Source organism: Equus caballus, chromosome 7 (assembly GCF_041296265.1).
Source record: "Equus caballus isolate H_3958 breed thoroughbred chromosome 7, TB-T2T, whole genome shotgun sequence".
NCBI lineage: Eukaryota > Metazoa > Chordata > Mammalia > Perissodactyla > Equidae > Equus > Equus caballus.
In genome coordinates, this window is record NC_091690.1 from 70,685,486 (window position 1) to 70,704,053 (window position 18,568).

The 18,568-nt window shown below is 37.7% G+C and overlaps 1 protein-coding gene across 6 annotated transcripts in view; it reads right to left on the reverse strand.

Annotated features, from left to right (window-relative positions):
* UVRAG (UV radiation resistance associated) overlaps nucleotides 1–18,568 on the reverse strand; it is a 298,734-nt gene that overhangs the window by 142,474 nt on the left and 137,692 nt on the right. For all 6 annotated transcript variants that reach the window (XR_011440678.1, XR_011440679.1, XM_001917231.6 and 3 more), the window contains one exon: nucleotides 14,293–14,419. Coding sequence is in view for 4 of the 6 variants with exons in the window: in XM_001917231.6 (XP_001917266.2) it covers nucleotides 14,293–14,419 (127 nt within the window). In the remaining 2 variants the exon portion in view is untranslated. The remainder of the gene's footprint in view (nucleotides 1–14,292; nucleotides 14,420–18,568) is intronic.

Sequence of the window (18,568 nt, forward strand, 5' to 3'; positions counted from 1 at the left end):
TGTGATGCCTCCCGTTTTGTTCTTTTTTCTCAAGATTGCTTTAGAAATTTGGGGTCTTTTGTTGCCCCATATGAAGTTTAGGATTCTTTGTTCTAATTCTATCAAGAATGTCATTGGGATTCTGATTGGGACGGCACTGAATCTGTAGATTGCTTTAGGTAGAATGGACATTTTAACTATGTTTATTCTTCCAATCCATGTACATGGAATGTCTTTCCATCTCCTTATGTCGTCATCCAATTCTCTCAGAAAGGCCTTGTAATTTTCATTATATAGGTCCTTCACTTCCTTAGTTAAATTTACCCCAAGGTATTTTATTCTTTTTGTTGCGATTGTGAATGGTATTGTATTCTTCAGTTCTTTTTCTGTTGGTTCATTACTGGAGTATAGAAATGCTATTGATTTATGCAAATTGATTTTATACCCTGCAACTTTGCTGTAGTTGTTGATTACTTCTAACAGTTTTCCAATGGATTCTTTGGGGTTTTCTATATATAAGATCATGTTGTCTGCAAACAGCGAGAGTTTCACTTCTTCCCTCCCTATTTGGATTCCTTTTATTCCTTTTTCCTGCCTGATTGCTCTGGCCACGAGCTCCAGTACTATATTAAATAAGAGTGGTGATAGAGGGCATCCTTGTCTCGTTCCTGTTTTCAGGGGGATGGCGTTCAGTTTTTGCCCATTGAGTATGATGTTGGCTATGGGTTTGTCATATATGGCCTTTATTATGTTGAGGTAGTTTCCTTCTATGCCCATTTTGTTCAGAGTTTTTATCATAAATGGCTGTTGGATCTTGTCAAATGCCTTCTCTGCATCTATTGAGATGATCATGTGGTTTTTATTCCTCAGTTTTTTGATGTGGTGTATCACGTTGATTGATTTGCGGATGTTGAACCATCCCTGTGTCCCTGGTATGAATCCCACCTGATCCTGATGTATGATTCTTTTGATGAATTGCTGAATTCTGGTTGCCAAAATTTTGTTGAGGATTTTCGCATCTATGTTCATCAGTGATATTGGCCTGTAGTTCTCTTTTTTCGTGGTGTCCTTGTCAGGTTTTGGTATCAGCGTGATGTTGGCCTCATAGAATGTGTTAGGAAATGTTCCATCTTCCCTAATTTTTTGGAATAGCTTGAAAAGGATAGGTATTAAATCCTCTCTGAAAGTTTGGTAGAATTCCCCAGGAAATCCATCTGGTCATGGGGTTTTACTCTTTGGGATGTTTTTGATTGCTGTTTCAATCTCTTTCCTTGTGATTGGTCTGTTCAAATTGTCTGCCTCTTCTTGAGTGAGCTTTGGGAGATTGTAGGAGTCCAAGAATTTATCCATTTCCTCTAGGTTATCCATTCTGTTGGCATATAGTTTTTGGTAGTATTCTCTTATAATCTGTTGTATTTCTGCAGAGTCTGTTGTTATTTCTCCTCGCTCATTTCTGATTTTGTTTATTTGAGCTTTCTCCCTTTTTTTCTTTGTTAGTCTGGCTAGTGGTTTGTCAATTTTATTTATCTTCTCAAAAAACCAGCTCTTTGTCTCATTGATCCTTTCTACTGCCTTTTTCGTTTCAATAGTATTTATTTCTGCTCTGATTTTTATTATTTCTCTCCTTCTACTGACTTTGGGCTTCATTTGTTCTTTTTTCTCTAGTTCAGTTAGGTGTGCTTTAAGGTTGCTTATTTGGGATTTTTCTTGTTTGTTAAGATGTGCCTGTATTGCGATGAATTTTCCTCTTAATACAGCTTTTGCTGTATCCCATATGAGTTGGTACGGCATGCTATCATTTTCATTTGTTTCCAGGTATTTTTTGATTTCTTCTTTAATTTCTTCAATGATCCATTGCTTGTTCAGTAGTGTGTTGTTTAGTCTCCACCTCTTTGTGCCTTTCTCAGCTTTTTTCTTGTAATTAATTTCTAGCCTTATAGCACTATGATCTGAGAAGATGCTTGTTATTATTTCAATTTTTTAAATTTGTAGAGGCTTGCCTTGTTTCCCAACATATGGTCTATCCTAGAGAATGTTCCATGTGCACTTGAGAAGAATGTGTATTCAGCTCTTTCAGGGTGGAGTGATCTATATATGTCTATTAAGTCCAATTGTTTTAGTTTTTCATTCAGCTCCACTATTTCCTTGTTGATTTTCTGTCTGGATGATCTGTCCATTGATGTGAGTGGGGTGTTGAGGTCCCCTACTATTATTGTGTTGTTTTTAACATCTTCCTTTAGGTCTGTTAATAGTTGCTTTATGAATCTTGGTGCTCCTGTGTTGGGTGCATAGATATTTATAAGCGTTATTTCTTCTTGATGAAGCGTCCCTTTGATCATTATATATTGTCCCTATGTGTCTTTCTTTACCTGTCTTATTTTGAAATCCACTTGGTCTGATATGAGAATTGCAACACCTGCCTTTTTTCCTTGCTATTTGCTTGAAGTATTGTCCTCCACCCCTTCACCCTGAGTCTGTGTTTGTCCTTGGGGCTGAGGTGTGTTTCCTGGAGGCAACAAATTGTTGGATCTTGTTCTTTAATCCATTTTGCCACTCTGTGTCTTTTTATTGGAGAGTTCAATCTGTTCACATTGAGAGTGATTATTGATGCATGTGGACTTAATGCTGCTAATCTGTCGCTCATTATCTTGTTTTCCTGCGCTTCTTTTCCTGTGTGCTTTAGATTACCCATTTAATACTGCAATTTCTTATGCTGGGTTTCTTAGATTTTTCCTTATCTATGATTTGTGACTCTGTTCTGTACTTTATTTTAGTGTCTACCTTGAAGTTTGTATTTAGAATCTCGTGTATAATATAGTCTATTCTCTGGTGGTCTTTTACCTACTTGACCAATACTGATTTAGACCCTTTGCTCTTCCCCTCCTAAATAATTATTTTCATTTTTCATTCCAACTCGTCTTATTAATTTGTAGTTAGAGTGCTAAGATCGTCCTTGTTTTGGTAGTTTCCTTACCTTTACCCTAATGCTATAATTGAATATTTGCTATCCTGTTCTGGTTCTATCCATCGGTCTCCCTAGTCTGTGGATTGTGTCCCCTTTCTCCCTTTTTTCTTTTTTCAGGTATGAGAGCCTTCTTGAGGATTTCTTGTAATGGAGGGCTTTTAGTTACAAATTCCCTTAACTTTTGTTTGTCTGGAAAAGATTTAATTTCTCCCTCGTTTCTGAAGGAAATTCTTGCTGGATAGAGTATTCTTAGCTGAAGGTTTTTATCCTTTAAAGCTTTGAATATGTCACTCCATTCTCTCCTAGCTTGTAGGGTTTCTGTAGAGAAATCTGCTGACAGTCTGATAGGGGCTCCTTTATAGGTTATTCTCTTTTTTTTCCTTACTTCCCTGAGCATTCTCTCCTTATCATTCCTATTTGCCAACTTTACTACTATGTGTCTTGCCGTAGGTCTTTTTACACTGACAAATCTAGGAGATCTAAAACCCTCCTCTACACACATTTCTCCATTGATCCCTAGATTTGGGAAGTTCTGTTCAATAATTTCGTTAAGCACACTTTCTGCTCTATTTTCCTTTTCCATATTCTCGGGAATTCCTATGATCCTTATGTTCTTACTCCTCATTGAATCCATTATCTCTCGGAGATTTTCCTCATTTTTTAAATTCTTAGTTCTCTTTCTTCCTCTGTCTGGTGCCATTCAGCCTGTCTGTCCTCGATTATGCTAATTTTCTCCTCTATGTTGTCTACACGGGCATTCAGGGAATCCGTATTCTGTTTTATCTGGTCCATCGTGTTTTTCATCTCAAGTAATTCTGTTTGTTTCTTCTTTATGATTTCAATCTCTTTTGTGAAGTAACTCCAGAACTCGGCTTGTTTCTCTATCTTTCTCTCTACCTCATTGAGTTTTTTGATTAAAGCTGCTCTGAACTCATTATCACTTAGTTTACCTAATTCCAAGTCCTCAGGACTTAATTCTGTGTTTTTATTGTTTTCCTTCTGGTCTGGGGCTTTTATAAATTGCTGGATGGTAGAGGAGTGGTTTTTTCGCATGGTGGTAGAATTCAGTTGCAGTTACAGCCTGTCGCCACTAGATGGGCGTCGAGAGCCACGTGTTACGAGCTCTCCGCCTTGGGACAAGATGGCTGCACCCACTGGCTTTGCTGGGGGGGAAGGGCTGTTACTCACACGCCCCCCGCCGGTCTGGGTTCAGATCAGTTCTGTTCTCTGGTCTCCCAAGCCCCTTGATTTATAGGGTCCCTGAGGACGGATGCTTTCCCCCCCGTCAGCGGGTCTCCACTGAATCAGCGTCAGGAGTCCTGGATGATCCCCCGGTCGTGCAGCCCCTCCCCCGCTCCTTCCCGACCCACGCCGCAGCGACGCAGACTCTAGGGGAGGGAGCGATGTTCTCTCCTACCCATTCCAGCGCCTCCAAGGCTGTAAGTAGGGTTTATGATCGCTGCCTTCTTTGTATTGTAGGTCTCTAATGAGCTGGCATTATGTTTATTCCCTGAAATTCAGTTCTTCCAATCTTTTGTTGTATTTTGGAGGGGAGAGAATCCCGGGTCAGCTCACCCCGCCATTTTGCTCCGCCCACCTCGAGGATGTTAATCCTTATGATCTCTTTTCAATCTATATTGAAATTGTAAATGTATTTTTTGTAAATACCACTTCCAATGTTTTCTAAGAGGTAAGTGGAGAAAAAATGATGACAAACCAAAATAAAATTCTGTCAGGTGGCTTATTTCTACACATCTATACTTTCCAGTGCAAAAGGAGGAGATCAAAATATGATAGCTTGCCTTTCCTATAATCCAGTCAAAACATTACTGGAATAAGTGATTACAAATATATGAAACCTGAATCATTCTAAAAAGAAAACCTGAGGTTTACTAAGGACTCACATTTGCCCTCCCTAGTGCCAAGTTGTCTGGCTTTATTGCCTTTCACAAGCTGCATATAATGCCAACAGTTAAAAGTAAAGAAACTTTAATAGCATATATCCCAGAGAAAAATTGTTCTTAGGTCCAGAAATTTTTGAAAGGCAGATATTAATAATTTTGAAGGAAGTCTGTTTAGGAATTTGTCAAATGGCTATAAAAAAAATCAGAAAACAGGGCCGGCCTGGTGGCGTAGGGGTTAAGTGCACACTTTCTGCTTCGGCAGCCCAGGGTTCACTGTTCCAGATCCCAGGTGCAGACATGGCACCACTTGGCAAGTCATGCCGTGGCAGGCGTCCCACATATAAAGCAGAGGAAGATGGGCACAGATGTTAGTTCAGGGCCAGTCTTCCTCAGCAAAAAGAGGAGGATTGGCAGCAGATGTTAGCTCAGGGCTAATCTTCCTCAAAAAGAAAAAAAAAATCAGAAAACATACATAGACTAATAAAATTTAAAATTTGCCATCATTTCAAAAAATATACCTTGAATTACAAAATTTGTGAGAAGTTATTTTTCAATTTCTGATCATGCGACCTAAGAAGGGGAAATTGCTAAACAGTGCTTAATAATGTCTTTATAACTCCAAATAGCAATCTACAACCTTTTGATAGAAACTAAACCACCAATTTAAACACACAGTCATGTGTCACTTAATGACAGGGATACATCGTGTGAACATCACAGAGTGCACTTACACAAACCTAGATGGTACAGCCCACTACACACCTAGGCTCTATGGCACTAAGTTTATGGGATCACCGTTGCATACGCAGTCCATCATTGACCAAAAGGTCACTATGCAGAACACGACCATATGGTGTAATTCTTCTTTTATCTGAGATGAAGGCCAAAGGGCACAATAATTTACTCACCAAGCAGAAGCTAATTAAATAGAACTAACTAGATATATAGTTCACTTAATGACAATAAGAAATTATCACAACCGATAGAAACTTCATATAAAACCTTTTTTATTTTGGCAATAAAGGATCAAAACTTTTTATTCACTGAAATTACCAAGAGGAATTTCTTTCCCCAAATCTGAGCAATGAAATCTGACATATCTGACCTCTTCTACACACTATGTCACTAAAGGAATGTGCTTGTTTTTGCTCTTGGTTACCAAAATGAACTGAAGAATCTGTACAATAGGAGTTGAGTGGGGATGGTTAGAGGATTCCTATAGGTTGTTCCCACCAAATGGCTTTCCAGTTAATAAACACTATGTATAAACAAACTTGGGTCACAGAATCTTTTCTTTATTTTTGCATCTTTCATTGCTGGGAAGTAAATATCGTTGGCATCAAACTTTGAAAAATAAAGAAATTCATTAAAAAAAGGTTAACAGATCCCCACCCTTTTGCCAATCCTACCCTCCTAAGGTAACTAGAATCTCAGAGCCGCAGAAAATCTTGACTGTATAATTCAAAATTTTTCATCTGGTTTGTGAAAAGGAAATAAGCCTAAAAAGGCTGCAGGACTTGTCTAAGGACAAACTGACAGAGGGCAGATCTTTAAGTCAGATCTCTTAATCAACTAAAACGCAACCAAATCAAAGAAATCTTTGGGGAAAATTCACTTGACCCACCCTGTAAAAAGAAGGAACAAAGCAGCACAAAGTCCTCCACCTAACAGCCCACAGGCCAAATGGAAAACTCACACACCATCAGGCAGGCGATCCGATGGACACACACTAGAGGAAAGCAACAGTGATAATTCGTTTAGTGGAAACAAGATAGGCTTTGGGGTCAGAGAAATCAACATCTGAATTCAGATCTGTCACTTATTTGTGTGACCTAGGGAAATGTCTCCGAGCCCCAGTTTTTCTCATTTGGGAAAAGGGGCTGAAAATTATTATCTCTTAGGACTATTTTAAGTATTAAATGATATACCGTAAGTGAAATCTGGCATGTTGCAGGATTTCAATAAAAGTTATCTACTTCATGGGATTTACGTAAGATTTAAATGAATGTATTTTGCAAGGCTTTAGATAGTATGGAATAGTGAGAAAGGCACAGAATTTGGGACAAAATGGTCGACATCCCAACTTTACTGCTGTCTGTTTGTACGTGGCCACGTCTCTCACCTGCTCAGTATCTCACACGAGGAATGAAGATAACACTCACCACACTTAGCTTTCAGGGATGCTTTAAGGATCAAACACGATCATCTTTCTGCAAGCACTTTCTAACTATAACGTGCTACATATATGTTACCGTTACTAACAAGAAACTAACTGCGTTAAAAAGTAGCTTCTTCCTACAAAGATTAGGGAACTCTGCTTTTATAAAGTAAGTATCACTCCCCAGGCACCACTGAAGAGTTCTTGGATTTATCAACATTCATAAAATGCCTTTAGGTTCTACTAAACACATTTCCTTAAGAACAATGTTTCATCTAACATTTTCTAAACCAAATTTCAAGTAAACTAATTTAGATAGAATGTTGCTTCTCAAAGATTTGGGGGTTGAGCTCAGGCAAAAGATCCTATAAACCATCATATAATTATTTAATGGGAAGATTATTCAGCTTGAGACACTAATGAAGGGAAATCTGGTCTTTATTAAACATTATAAGTGAAACTACTAAAACCTGCCAGAAATGCAAATATATATATATTAATAAACATTAATACTGAAAAGATCAGCTCACAACCCAGCTGGAAGCTGCTGCAGACCACCTTTGAGGTGTGGCAAGGGGAAACCAATGCGTGTGGAGTAATGAGGCCCCTCAGAGTACGTGGCCATTCAGCAAGTCAGCAGTACAAATAGAAATTATCTTTTTGCCTCTTTCCAATAAATCATACTGCTGCAATAAGTTTTTATAAACAAAAATATAAAATATATAACAGGTACCTAGTTTCTTCCAAATGTTTAAACAAATTAATCCATATGGCACTATTATGAGCCGCTATCCTTACCGCACAGATGTGTAAAAAGATGCAGAAATTAAGTAATTCCTTTATGGTGGCTCAGAGGAAATCTGTTGCAAAGATTAAATACCATATATTACTGATTGTGTGTTCTAACTGAGCTACTCTACTCAGCCGAGTAGCAAGTGCCTAGATAAACAGCAAGTGCTAAAGAGAGGTCATAATACGTAGGAAGCCACTAGAAATAGTCATACAGCAAATCATTTTACTACTGGCCAGCAAACATACCTAATCAAAGCTGCAAACACAAGTGACAAATACATTTTTCCCCTTCATGGTATCAATACCAGTGACTTAAGTGCTTCTAAAATATCCTAACTTGGCTCAAGATTCATTAAATAGTCCATTCATGTATGTACAAGAACAATGTTCAAAACAAATGTACTTTTAGGAGACAAGAGTAAGTACGTCTCTGGTTAACTGGCACAATCACTATGAAGAACAGGGGTCCCCAACAAGTAGACTAGGATTTACTGGTACTTAAATTTGGTTATCTGTGTCTGCCCAGCCCCGCTTTCCAAGCACCAGTGCTGACCACCACAGTCTGCAGAAATTCCCAATGGCAGAAAAGTGCGGCCAATGGCAGCACTCTTTCTACTGCTTCTGTTCGAGACCAAAGTGCGAACATCAGATCCTAACCTTCCAATGATTTTAGAGTTCAGGGAAATACAAAATAACAGTCATCTCAAACACACATATAGAAGTAAGGAGAAAGCTCCTGAAATACAAAGTTAGTGTTAAAAATCAACAATTCTGACCCATCCTGGCAAATACACATTTAACTTGAACATTACTATCCTTTCTTTCTGTGATAAAATGGAGATACAAGAATGTGCTAATTCTGACTTGACTGTCAGAATTAAAACACTAGAATAAGTATCTACAAAATCCTCCTCTTTCTTTGCGGCATCGTTAAGACACCAGTAACTCTGAACACAGGCTCCGCTACAACTCGCCATAAGCTTGGGAAAGTCACTTCACCTCTCTGATACCTAGTTTCCTCATCTGTAAACTGGATAATAATATACAATAGCTTTATTATTATGAGGATAATGATAACACCTTTAATCCACAGGACTATTAGTAGGAACCAAATGAGATAAAGAAAAGAAAACACATAACACTGCCTGGCACCAATAAGCATTCTATAAACATGAGCAATAATTAGTATACTTCAATCTTTTAAATGAGATAGAACCAACTGTTTAGAAGTTCACCTGCTTATAGGCAACAGGCTTCTTGGGACTTCCCTCTACCATTAAAAGAAAAAAAACACAACCAGGAACACAATCGAAGAGCTGCACCTCCCTGTCTTTTACCACACGCTAGAGTAATCTGCATTCCATGGGGCTTTACACATCAGCTACAGGTAGTAGAGGGTAAGTCTTACACTGTGATTGAGAATTTTGGAATCAATACAAAGATTTTAATCCCACTATCACTTGTCATTGGCTGTGTGAACTTAAGTAAGGTATTTAATGTCTCAATGCGTCTGACCCTGACTTAAGAGTTTCCTCAACTGCGAACTGTAAATAATAATAGTATCCACCTCAAAAAGTTACTGTGGTGATTAAATAAAATCATAGCTACACAGTGATAAGTACTGTAATTGAAACATTGTACCTCTTATTATTAAATTACTCCTACTAGAAAAAGGCAAAAGCCCCTAAATCGTCTAAAACCCTATAGTGTTTTCCTTTTCAATATTGAGGATCTTGAAAAAGATATGCAGAAATACATGCTACAGGTGGCAGGCATCTTGAATGTAATAAACGTTGATGGTCCTTCTGAAGCACCATAAGAAATGTGTCCTTTCACAGAAGGTGAGACCTCTTAAAGCAGGTCTTGTATGTACACAACTACCTATTTATTTGGAGTCATTCTAACAGAGATTCCATGGAAATGGACTTCATTCACAATGTCTTACGATTTTAAACAACACTATCCTATTAGACTCTCATGTGTAAACGTCAATATGCAAGCTATATTGGAATGCAGATAGTTTTAACAATCACTGACAAACAATACGTACTTTTTCTATGGTATTTCTCATGAGAGTATCAGTTTTCCCAAATGAAGGTTAAGCTAGAAGCTACAGAAGGCTTCATTCTTTAGTAACATACCCGTGACATCAGACTGTTAAGCATGAAGTATGAGTCATTCATTCAACAAATATTCATTGAATGCTTACTATGTCCCAGGCACTACACCATGCCCAAAGAATATAAGTGTTTAACACAGTACCTGGGCAGTGCCTACCCTCAGAGATCTTACACTCTAGAGAAAGAAACAAACAATTACAATGCTATAATGGAATAATGCAGGGTGCTGTGGAAACACACAGTAGTACATCTAACCTAGGGGATAGATGAGAGAAGGAGAAAGGAGCTAGTGAAGCTTTCCTGGAGAAAGCAACATTTAAACAGAGGCTTAAATCCCAGTGAGAGAGACTAAAGCATACTGAATGAACTAAAAGAAGTTCTGCATGGCTGAAGCATTCAGACTGAGGTGGGCCAAAGGATGCCTTTGTAAATCATCTTCAGTCAGGACTTTATCTTAAATGGTACAGAAACCCAACAAAGTGTGATATAGGAAAAAGACAGAGGTATTTTGTTCCTATTTTTATAAGATCATTTCAATTTTACAACTAATCTGATCATCACATACATCCTTGCTACATAAAGTGTGGTCCACAGACCAGCCATATCAACAGAACTTAAAAGTCCGTTAAAACTCAGCAAGGCATAGTTACAAGTATTATTATTAACTCCATCTTAGAGATGAAGCTGAGTAATTAGACAAAGTTACACAGCTGGTAAATAATGAAGCCAGGATGAATCAAGACACTCAAATGAAAATCGATTCCTTTACCATCACAATCCCTGACTTCAAAATGTACTAAAAAGCCATAGTAATCAAAACAGCACAGTACTGGTACAAAAACAGACACACAGATCAATGGAATAGAACTGAAAGCCCAGAAATAAAACTGCACATCTATGAACAGCTAATCTTCAACAAAGGTGCCAAGAACATGCAAAGGAGAAAAGACGGTCTTTTCAACAAATGGTGTTGGGAAATCCGGACAGCCACATGCAAAAGAATGAAAGTAGACCATTATCTCATGCTATACATAAAAATAAACTCAAAATATAAGATAAGTCCTGAAACCATAAAACTCCTGGAAGATAATATAGGTAGTACACTCTTTGACACTGAACTTAAAAGAATCTTTTCGAATACCATGTCTTCTCAGACAAGGGAAACAAAAGAAAAAATAAACAAGTGGGACTTCACCAGACTAAAGAGCTTCTGCAAGGCAAAAGAAACTGGGATCAAAACAAAAAGACAACCCACCAATTGGGAGAAAATATTTGCAAATCATATATCCTACAAGGGGTTAATCTCCATAATATATAAGGAATTCACACAACTGAACAACAAAAAAACAAACAGCCCGATCAAAAAATGGGCAGAGGATGTCAACAGACATTTTTCCAAAGAAGATATCCAGATGGCCAATAAGCATACGAAAAGATGTTCAACATCACTAATCATCAGGGAAATGCAAATCAAAACTACACTAAGATACCACCTTACACCTGTTAAAATGGCTCTAATCACTAAGACTAAAAATAACAAATGTTGGAGAGGGTGTGGAGAAAAGGGAACCCTCATACACTGCTGGTGGGAATGCAAACTGGTGCAGCCACTATAGAAAACAGTATGGAGATTCCTCAAAAAATTAAAAAAAGAAATACCATATGACCCACCTGTCCCACTACTGGGCATCTACCCAAACAACCTGAAATCGACAATCCAAAGTAACATATGCACCCCCATGTTTGTTGCAGCACCATTCACAATAGCTAAGACATGGAAACAATCCAAGTGCCCATCGACTGATGATTGGATAAAGAAGATGTGGTATATATATACAACGGAATACTATTCAGCCATAAAAACGACAGATTCATCCCACTTGCAACAACATGGATGGACCTGGAGGGTATTACGCTAAGTGAAATAAGACAGACTGAGAAAGGCAAACACCGTATGATTTCACTCATGTGTGGAAGATAAACAAACACATGGACAAAGAAAACAGCTCAGTGGTTGCCTGAGGGATGGGGGTGGGGAGTGGACACAGGGGGTGAAGGGGAGCACTGATGTGGTGACAAACAAGAAATAATGTACAACTGAAATTTCACAATGATGTAACTTTTATGAACTCAATACAAAAAATCGGTAGAAAATATAAAGAAAAATAGACAAGCCCATTATTGTATTGAGAGTTTTAGTATGCTTTTGCCAGAAGTGATAGAATAATCACATAAAATTTTAGTAAGGATAATGAAAATTAAATACCACAATCAATAAATGTGACTATTTAACAAACAGAGCATACAGCACTGAACCACTTCAGATTACGCATTCTTTAAAAACTTACACAAAACACTGAGCAAAAGTTTACTACATACAGGGCCACAAAGCAAGTTTTATTAATTTGCAAATGATTTGCCTCATTATTTTTCTTTATTACAACCAAATAAAACTAGATACTAATTCAAAAATATTGCTTTAAAAATCCATTGGAAATAAAGTAAAGCACTTCTAAATAAGTTGTAAGTCAATGAAGTAACAAAAATTTAAAATATTAAAAAATGAAAAGAGGGGCCGGCCCTGTGGCCGAGTAGTTAGGTTTGCACACTCTGCGTTGGTAGCCTGGGGTTCGCTGGTTTGGATCCTGGGCATGGACATGGCACCGTGCATCAGGCCATACAGAGGTGTCGTCCCACATAGCACAACCAGAAGCATCTACAACCAGAATATACAACTAGGTACTGGGGGGCTTTGGGGAGAAGAAGAAGAAGAAGAAAAAAAGAAGACTGGCAACAGATGCTAGCTCAGGTGCCAATCTTCAAAAACAAGAATAAGCAAGGTGATCTTGAAGAAACAAGCTGAAGAACTTTAACAGACAGCAACACCAATTATAATATAAGAGAAATTCAAACAGGGAGATAATGGCAAAACAGCAGACAAAGAGATCAAGAGAACAGAGCAGACGGTCCTGTGACAGACACGCAAGTATACGGTCACCTGATTTATGACAAAAGTGAAACTGTGGTGCAATGGAGAAAGAATGGTCTCCAATAAATGGTGCTGGGTCAACTGACTATCTATATTAAAGACAGGAATCTTGACTCTTACCTTACAAGCAACCACAAAAAATCAATTCCTGATGAATCACACATACAAATGTAAAAAGCACAATAGCAAAGCATTTAAAAGAAAACATAAAAGAACATCTTTATGACATTAAAATAGGCAAATAATTCTCAAACTACACACAAAAAGCCTTAAATATAAAAGAATAGACTGATAAAAGGGAACTTCTGTTTATGTAAAGGTTTCATTAAAGAGTGAACTAGCAAGCCACAGAATGGGAAAATACATTTTTAATACATATTCAAAGAACCCATATCCATAATACATAAAGAACCCCTATAAAAAAATTGCCAAACCAATAAAAAAATGGGCAAAAGACTTCAACAGGTACTTCACAAAGGAGTGTATCCCAAAGGCATTCAACTTCATTGTCTTTAGGTAAATCAAAATTAAGACTGCAAGGAGATACTACAACATACCTATCAGAAAAGCTAAAATATAAAAGACAGAAAGTACCAAACACCAACAAGGCTGCGAGACGAGATCTGATGCACTGCTGGATGGAGGGGGGTAAACTGGTACAACCACTTTGGAAAACTTTTGGACACAATCTAGTAAAGCTGAAGAGGTGCACATCCTATGACTGTATAATTCTGCTCCTAGGTTTATATCCAACAGAAATGCATAAGAAATCTTCACTAAGAAACATGTACTAGAAAGTTGATGAAATCATTAACTGGAACAGTACCAAACTAGAAATTAGCAAAATGCCAAATGCAAGAATAAATTCCTATTCATACAATGGAATACTATTGGCAGTAAGAATGAACTAAGACTATACTACATGCAGGTAAGAATGAGTCTTACAAACAAAATGTTGAACTAAAGCCAGCACATAAAATGTACATATTATATGATTCTATTTGTATAAAGTCCAAAATTAGGCAAACCTAATCTTTGGTATAATAAGTCAAGGTAGTGGTTAGTCTGGCTGGAGATGTCCTGAATGGAAGAGAGCATGAGGAAGCTTCTGAGATTCTGGGGTCCTCATAATTCTGTTTCTCAATGGAGATTCTGACTATGTAGTATGTGTGTTCATTTTGAAAATTTAAAATATAATATCTGAGTATGTTTGTATCTGTATACTTTTCTGTATGTACCAATTTCAAATTACTTCAAGAAATACTTCAAAAATGAAAAAAAATTATATCCCCACATTTATGCAAAGATGACTATTTGAGCCTGTGGAGAAGAAAGGAAAACTACTGAATGTGAGGCTAGGCTGTTTGTGTGGTGTTTTTACTCACCTTTGTCCTGTAATGCAATTTGTTGCTTATGCAGTAATGCCACCTCCCGTCCCAAAGCTTTCTTCTGTCTTTCCAATTCATTTCGAAGCACCAAAATTTTTAATTGCAGGCACTCACTTTCTTTTTTCTAAATAATTAAAAGCACAGGTAAATTTGTGAATATAAAAGTCATGACTGAAGAAGTATACATTCACAATGTTTCAAAATGAACAATGGCTTAACGCACTTTAATACTTATTTACAATATGAGTAACTTAATTATCACCACCCATTATTAATGGAAAAAATATAGATGAAGCAAAGAATAAGAGTAGAAATAAATCTAAAGTCTGGAGACAGTCCTTTCTAAAAACCCAAAAGACACTACAAAATATCTCAGGCCTCTTTCCTGACATTACAATACAGTAAGACAAATCAATAATAAAAAAAAGATGGAGTTGGCAAAGTGTTAAACATAGAGTTACCACAGAACCCAACAAGTCCACTCCTAGGTATATACCCAAGAGAATCGAAAACATGTCCACAGAAAAACGTGAATATGAAAGTTCAAAGTAGCATTATTCATAATAGCCAAACAGTGGAATCAATCCAAATGTCCACCATCTGATGAATACATAAGTAAAGTGTGGTATATCCATACAATAAAATATTATTTGGCAATAAAAAGAAATGAAGGGCTGATCCATACTACAACACAGATGAACCTTGAAAACATTATGCTAAGTGAAAGAAGCCAGTTTAAAACCCATTTATAAGAGACGTCCAGAATAGGCGAATCCATAGAAACAAAACGTAGATTTCCACCTTTGCCAAGATGAACCAAGGTGCTCTAATATCCCACAGATTTCAGAGAAGGCCAAGTAGGGACCGGGGCTTTCATCCCTTCTAGGCGGTAATCAACCAAACCCCCTATAGCGTCAGTGGATACCACAGAGGGAGTCTGGACTTGCAGCAATAAGGAGATAACCCTCTCTCTCCCTGCTGGGTGATATCAGAGAAGGCCTGGTGGAGAGTCAGAACTTCCACTACTACGCAGTGCTAATGAGGTCATCCTATCCCTCACGATATCAGCGGGGATCATGTGGCGAGCAGTGCCAAGGCATTCCTACTCCTCCCAGCCAGACAGATGTCAGCGGAGACCTAGTGGAAAGCTGGAACTCCCACTCCTGGCCAGCAGTGATGAGCCCCCGACCCCACATCCACCACCTGGGTATCCACAGAAGCTGCCTGGGGAACCTGGACTTCTCCACCCACCTGGCAGTAATGAGATGGTGCCTGTCCCTTCCCCTATCAGACAGAGAGGTGTCAGAGGAAGCCAGGTAAAACAGAAGGTTTAAATAAGATCCAGAGACTCATGACATAATAACTAAAATGTATAAATTTCAATCAAAAATCATTTAATCATAATAAGAACCAGGAAGATGTCAAAGTAAATGAAAAAGAATTATCAATAGATGCCAACACTGAGATGACCGACATCTTACAATTATCTGACAAAGACCTGAGAGCAGCCATCACAAAAATGCTTCAACAGCAATTAAGAATATGCCTGACGAGCCAGCCCTGATGGCCTAGTGGTTCAAGTTCGGCACTCTCACCGCTTCGGCGGCCCAGGTCTGTTTCCTGGTCGTGGAACCACACCACCCACCCATTAGTTGCCATGCTGTGGTGGCAGCTCATATCAAAGAACTAGAAGGACCTGCAACTAGACAGATACCACCATGCCCTGGGGCTTTGGGGAGGAAAACAAAAAAAGAGGAAGATTGGCAACAGATGTTAGCTCAGGGTGAATCTTTCCCTGCAAAAAGAACATGCTGGAAACAAATGAAAAAATAGAACATCTTGGTGAAGAAACAGAAAGTCTCGGTAAAAAAAAAAAATAGAAGATATAAAGAACCAAATGGAAATTCTAGAACTGAAAATAACTGGAATAAAAAACTCAGTGAATGAGCCCAACAGCAGAATGCAGGAGACAGAGAAAAGAATCTTTAAGCTGTAAGGCAGAACAAGACAATCAATCTAAACAGCAGAGAAAAAACAGACTGTAAAAAAATGGACAGAGCCTCAAGGATCTACAGAACTATATCAAAGATCTAACGTTCATATCATCAAGTACTAGGAGGAAAGGAGAAAGATGGAAGGAGTGAAAAAGTACTCATAGAAATAATGGCTAAAAACTTCCCAGATTAGGCAAAAGAAATAAATCTACAGATTCAAGAAGTTAGTTAACCCCAAACAGAATAAATTGAATAGAGAAAAATCACAAAACAAATGAAACCAAAAGCTGCTTTTTGGAAAGGTCAATAAAAGTGATAAAAGTCTAGCCAGGCTAACCAAGAAAAAGAGAGAAAAGATAGAAATTACTAATAAGAGGAATGAAAGAGGGGCCACCACAACTTATCCTATGGACATTAAAAGAATAATTAAAGAATACTATAAACAACTCTACACCCACAAATAAGAGAACTTAGATGAAATGGACCAATTCCTTCAAGACAATCTACCAAAACTCACACCGGGAGAAGCAGATAATCTGAATAGGCCAACAGATACATATATATGAAATTAAATCAATAATTAATAACCTTCCAAAACAGAAGGTACCAGGCCCAGATGGTTTCACTGGTGAGTTTTACCAAACACTTAAATAAGAATACCAGTTCTTTAAAATCTCTTCCAAAATACAGAAGAACTTCCTAACTCATTCTATGAGGCCAGCATCACCCTAACACTAAAACCAGATGAAGACATCACTAGAAAGGAAAGTTACAGACCAATTATTCTCATGAATATAGATGCAGCATCCTCAACAATATTAGCAAACCAAATCCAACAAAGTATAAGAATTATACAGTCATGTGCGGCCTAACATCATTTTGGTCAATGACGCATTGCCTATATGACAGTGGTCCCATAAGATTACATAAGATTAGTACCATAGAGCCTAGGTGTGTAGTAGGCTATATCACCTAGGTCTGTGAAAGTACACTCTATGATGTTTGTACAACAGCGAAATCGCCTAACGATGCATTTCTCAGAACGTATCCCCATTGTTAAGCAACGCATGACTATGCACCATGGTCAGATTTATTTATTCCAGGTATGCAAGGCAGGTTCATCATTCAATAATCAATTAATGCAATTCACCACATCAACCAGGTTAAAGAAAAATCATATAATCATATCAACAGATGCTGAAAAAGCATATGACAAAATTTAACACCCATTTATGATTAAAAACTCTCCAAAACCAGGAATAAAGGAAAACTTCCTCAACTTGGTAAAGAACAGTTGCCCAAAAACCTACAGCTAACATTATACTTAACAGTGGAAAACTAGATGCTTTCTTCCTAAGTTGGAGAACAAGGCAAGGATATCCACTTTCACCACTCTATTAAACATGCACAGGAAGTTCTAGCTATGCATTAAGGCAATAAAAGGAAATAAAAGCTATACAGATAGGGAAAGAAGAAGTAAAATCATCTTTGTTTACGGATGATACTGCATGTACAAAATCCCAAACAATCACAAAACAAACAAACAAGCAAACACCCAAAAACCTCCTGGAACTACTAAGTGATTATAACAAGGTTGCACGATACACGGTTAACACACTGAAATCTTTCTTATGAAACAGCAAGGAACAGTTGGAATTTGAAATTTAAAACACATCATCAATTACATTAGCATAAAAAATGAAATAATTAGGTATAAACCTAAGAAAATATGTTTAAGATCTATATGAGGAAAACTACAAAACTCTGATGAAAGAAATCAAAGGAGATCCAAATAAATGGAAAGCTGTCCATGTTCGTGGATAGGAAGAACAATATTATTAAGATACCAATTGTTCCAAACTTGATCTGTAGATTCAGTGAAATCTCAACCAACTATTTTGTGGATATCAACAAACTGATTCTAAAGTTTATATAGACAGGCAAAAAACCCAGAATAGCCAACTTAGTACTGAAGGATAAGAACAAAGTTGGAAGACTGACACTATCCAATGTCAAGACTTACCACACAGCTACAGTAATCAAGACACAGTGGTGTGGGTGAAAGAGAAGACAGATAAATCAACGGACTAGAATAGAGAGCTCAGAAATAGACACACACAAATACAGTCAAGTGATCACCGACAAAGGAACAAAAGCAACTCAATGGAGAAAGAAGAGCCTTTTCACCAAATGGTGCTGGAATCAATGGACAGCCACATGCAAACAAAACAAAACAAAACAAAACACATTTAGATACAGACCATACACCTTTCACAAAA